General features: G+C 36.0%; 1 protein-coding gene across 8 annotated transcripts in view; it reads left to right on the plus strand.

The window, feature by feature from the left end:
• The window catches only part of EBF3 (EBF transcription factor 3), a 141,831-nt gene that overhangs the window by 100,089 nt on the left and 36,742 nt on the right, over window positions 1–5,000 (plus strand). For 4 of the 8 annotated variants that reach the window (XM_019482898.2, XM_019482902.2, XM_059730022.1 and 1 more), the window contains exons 9-10: window positions 743–876; window positions 1,395–1,521. In XM_019482898.2, the coding sequence (XP_019338443.1) occupies window positions 743–876; window positions 1,395–1,521 (261 nt within the window). The remainder of the gene's footprint in view (window positions 1–742; window positions 877–1,394; window positions 1,522–5,000) is intronic. The other 4 variants (XM_006277689.4, XM_059730023.1, XM_006277690.4 and 1 more) reach the window with 1 other exon arrangement.

A 5,000-nucleotide genomic window follows, 5' to 3' on the forward strand; every position in this document is an offset into this window, starting at 1 on the left:
GCCTTCAGCCCAAGCCTCACTGCAGTTTACTGGCTGCTGTGAGCATGGAGTGCCTGGTGCTAGCTGCTGCCTACCTCTATTCCAGCAGCACCATTGTAATAACTCATGCAAATGTGAAGACTCTAGAGACAAAGGGAGGTCAAGTAAATGGCTCAGGGATTCATGTCGACAAACAATATTAGATGTAAAATGTGTACCTTTGACAAAAGTATTAATATAGTGCTTTTGATTTTTTCCTGATGAAAAGTGAAAAGTAGTAATTATGGAGTGACAGAGGAAAATGAAGTTTTGAACCAAAAGGCAAAGTTCGCGGATGAAAAAACCCAACCCAATTAGCTGCTTATGAGGAATCGAAATTCAGAGCATTTGCTCTTCCATCTCCCTCAACAACCTTTTGATTGACTCTGCTTAGATCTGTACAGCAAAGCAGATAAATCGACATGCCACATGCATGCGATGCTTAATCATTTGTAATAGCCATATTTGCCCTGACACATAATTTGCTATATCAAGCCAGTTTTTCTTGCTCACTAGTATTCTGCTGCTTGGCCTTTGCTTTATAAAACATTTAATAGTTTGCTTTAAATACATCAACATGCTGATATATGATTGCCCTTTGTATGCCTCCTAGAGAAATCATGCACTTTCTTCCTACTGTTCTTTGCATGGTTTGTCGTTGGCAAAGAGATCTAATGGCAGAAAAGAAGGGGTACTAAGGTCTTGATTTTCTGTCTTGTACAAGCAGCTACTCCGTGCATAAAGGCCATCAGTCCTAGTGAAGGCTGGACTACTGGTGGGGCCACGGTCATCATAATTGGAGACAACTTCTTTGATGGCTTGCAAGTTGTATTTGGAACTATGTTGGTCTGGAGTGAGGTAAGCTATCTAAATTGGTGGGCTTTGAACTGTAACATTTTTTCATGAATGATTTTAACAAGCTGTCAATAGTCTATTGACATGAGGTATCATGAGATTTTATTTCAGAGTGCCTTTTTAACCATGAATTCACATGTGGCAATACGCTGAGTATCGAGAAATATACTTGAGGCACATCATGGCCCTCTAGTGGAAGACTTGCTGTAGGAGGTCTCCCAATACAATTGAACAATTAGTGTTAAAAATTACTAGAAGCAAGCGTAAGGAGACATATGGAGGCAATTTTCATATAAATGATGCCCTGTGGCCTTTCCTGCAAACTAAAACCTAAGATCATTTGCAGATATTTTTCTTAAAAAACACTATAGAGCCCTGATCTTGAATGTGACAGCAAGAAGGTAGAATTTTGAGATGATGGTCCAATTTAAACTCATTTTAGTAATTATATCCAACTGGCAAGCATCCGTCTTATCTCTGCCATCTTGATTTAAAGTTTGTTTACTGTATGATTTTTATAGCTGATAACACCGCATGCCATCAGAGTTCAAACTCCACCACGGCACATTCCTGGAGTAGTTGAAGTAACTCTCTCCTACAAATCCAAGCAGTTCTGTAAAGGTGCTCCTGGACGATTTGTCTACACTGGTAAGTATAAGATTCCTTTTGTTACTTCAGAGTAATATCTCCCACCTCTCAGTGATACAGATCGTTCAAAGTTTCTGTGACTGTAATAGTGGTAAATGCATGGATCTGTCAGCATTTAGAGAGTGGTTAACTAGTAATAGGTGAAACTCAAAATAGCTCAAAGGCTCAGTTCAGAGAGGCACACAGAAGCTCAGATGCTTATCCAAACCTCTTGAGTCTTTAAAAGTGGTTTCAAAATCTCATGAGATCAGGTGCTCTCACAAGATGCTTGATACTTCCTGTTTCCAGTGGAGCCAGAAATATATATAAAAATGGCATGTTCCTTTCTAGTCCAGCCTGAAAAAGGAAGTGAAATAGTATTCTACAGTGAAAAATGTAGTTTTTTTTTTTAAAAAAAGCTATCCAAACTTCTTGAATCTTGCTAAAGGTTTGGTGAAGTTTGGGTACTGTTTCAGGTAATTTTTTTGGTATCCAGTTGCTTATCCTTCATAATAATTTGTCTATAAAAATTATTTTGGAGCTGAAAGTTGGGATATAAGGTCACAGCCAAATTCCTTGTAAACGTGTTTGATTTTTAAGTTTGGAGAGCACAAGAAAAAATGGAAGTTTTATGGCTTCAAATATTTCAGAACTCAAAAAAACCCCATTTATTCCAAATGAAATATTGCTGGGGTTTTACTCTAAAATGTGTACTTTGTTCTTTTGGCTTTTATTAAAAAAAAAAAAAAGTGTCGAAGACACCACAAGAAAAAAAGCTGATGTGCTCTCTAATGGCAGTGTAATGGTACTTTTTTTTTTGGATAATGATTGGCTGTGGTAGGTCCAAAACATCTATTCTTACTACAACAAAAACTCATGTATGTACTATACTTTTGTCTGTTGAGTCAAAAAATGTTTTTAAATCAAAGAGCAGATCAAAGAATTCTTAACCGTTTACTTGATAAGTTGACCGACTGTAGTGACTCTGAGACAGATTTTAAAGTTGATTGGGTAGATAATACACTTTTTCCCCCCAGAAAATATTGTTTATTAGTATCTTCCTAATAGATTGTAATGGTATCTATTAATAACTAGCTAGAAATTGTGTAAAACATACTTTTAAAGGTATGGTCAGAGTACTGGATCTGTTAAAGAGTTCACATTCAAGCCTGTTCACATTGAAGACTGTATAGGACTTTTGCCATTAACTTCTGCAATTAAGGACTGAGCTCTTAATATGAATAAATGCTCATGAAAGGTGCTGGATTGATAGCCTTGGAGACAGAAGTCCTCTATCTATGCATAAAAGAGGCACAATTTTACAAGTTTCTCCACCAATTTCCTTAAGTTATGACCTGGAAGGATGCATTTTCATGGGTGAGAGGATATTTAAATATTCGTGCCTGTTCAGTTCTTGGCCTTTGTGCTGAAATAGTCAAGGAGAGTGTCAAATGTGGTAGTCCGAATTGTAGTGACGAGTACTCTCCAATGCTGACTTTATTTTTCATAAGTGCTGAGTAGCTGGCAACTACAAAACTGCCTTGTTGAAACTGGTTGTCCATTAGCAACTGACTGATCCAATCATGATTATGCATACGGACACAAAAATCAACCCATGTAGAGATATACTAAAACACCATCAACTATATGTGACTTATAGACAGATTTGTTATATTAGTGACTATGTAGTATTAATATTGAAAACCTACTTCAGCTGCCTACTTCAACAAGGTATTGTCTTCAAACACTGACCATCATACTAGCTCCAGGAGTATCAGGGCCAACTGAATTATTCAAAGTACAAATGTTAAAGTTCTGATTCTGCAGTTGTTTTAAATTGGTTTCACTGCATGCATGACAGCTATGTCAGTTTGCTCCAGAAGAGCATTTGGTCGTATATATGTTCTTAATTCAGACTTTTTATATTAAAGGATTTTAATTAATTCTATAAGTTGTTACTTTATGCACTCTTCCACAGTTTAAATTTATTTTTTAAATATACATGCAAAAATATAAGAAGTTCTAAGTAAGATCCATTTGATGGTTTCTTTTTTCTGTTCTTCCATTTCTTCTTCCCCAGTATTCATAGGGAAATTTTAAATCAATATGTCCATATGAATCATCAAAGTTAAAAATATATTCTGTTGCTGCAGTTAATTCGTTGAAGACATAAAATAAAAACATATATTAACATATTTCTATTCAAAAAAGTTTTACGGGATACAGAAGCTTGTAGGCAAGCAGAAAGTAAAAGAAAAAGTAGGGTCAGAGCCTGTCTGACCTGGAAACTTATGTCTGATTTGCTTTGCCCCTAAATTGATAGGGACAATGAGATAATCATTGGAAATTATGCTCACCATTGAAAACTGAGCCAAGCCTCACTGTATTTCACAATATGAAAATTATGTAGTCCTATAGTCAGGAGGGGCTGAATCCCCAGGGCATCTGTTTCCCATCAGTGTCCCACCATGCTTGCAGTCTGGCTTGGCACTCTAACATTTAACCTTCTCAGCATGAGGTGGACCATGGGGCAACAAGGCTGCAGAATAATGAAACAAGAGTGTAGTGTGGTATACAAAGCCTTTGGAAGGTATAGAGCTTGAGACATTAAATGATCTGTGTACAGTGATATGAAAGTTCCAGATTTTTCAAAAACAGACCCTATTAGTCACACATAGTAAGGATATTGTGCTGTTTCTCAGCAGGCTAAGGGAAGGCCTATCCCCATCTATCCATGCCTTTTTGCCCGCTGCTTTCAAGTATTATAAAGATACAATTACCTTGGGAGATTGTGGCAGTTCAGTTGATTAGCACGGTGAATTAAAAGAATGAGTCACAAATGACATGTCCAGCTCTTCTCTACTAGTCCTCTGTATTCCCAGTATACCTCACCCCTGTTGTAAGAAGGTCAAAAATTAGAGAGAGATAACAATTTTCAAGCAGCTAGCACTTAGGAGCAGAATTAACAATCATTCTGTATGTAATTGCCAGTTAATAGTAAATTGCCTTCTAGACTGTAAAATGCAATATAAACTGGTGGGCACCTAAAATTAAATTAATGAGATATTTGCTGCATTTAAAACTGAATAGTGCAAATTAATAACTGAGAGCAATACTTGTTTTAATATTTATCCAATAGTGTATCATTTGCTTGTTTAATAATAATTAAAATAGTCCTTACCTGAAAAATTCTCTGCACAGTTAAACCAAATGGTTTTGTGCAGGTTGTACATTGTACTAGTTGAAGTCTTCCAGGTTCTTAAAATGAAATATCAGAAATTATTTGTAATTAAAATATCAGCATTGCAATGTTATTTGATTAAAGCAAATTGTGATTTGTACGCTTCTAAATGAATTTATGCCACAGATAAAATTGTACTTTTATACACTTGTCTAAAGTTGTGAAGAATTATTTAGTTAATTTTCTTTAAGAAAACAGGCATGTGTTGCCACTGTATTGGTGCCAGTGTACTGCTGTTTCTTAAAGTGTACATTTTTTA

Source organism: Alligator mississippiensis, chromosome 6, assembly GCF_030867095.1.
Source record: "Alligator mississippiensis isolate rAllMis1 chromosome 6, rAllMis1, whole genome shotgun sequence".
Taxonomy (NCBI): domain Eukaryota; kingdom Metazoa; phylum Chordata; order Crocodylia; family Alligatoridae; genus Alligator; species Alligator mississippiensis.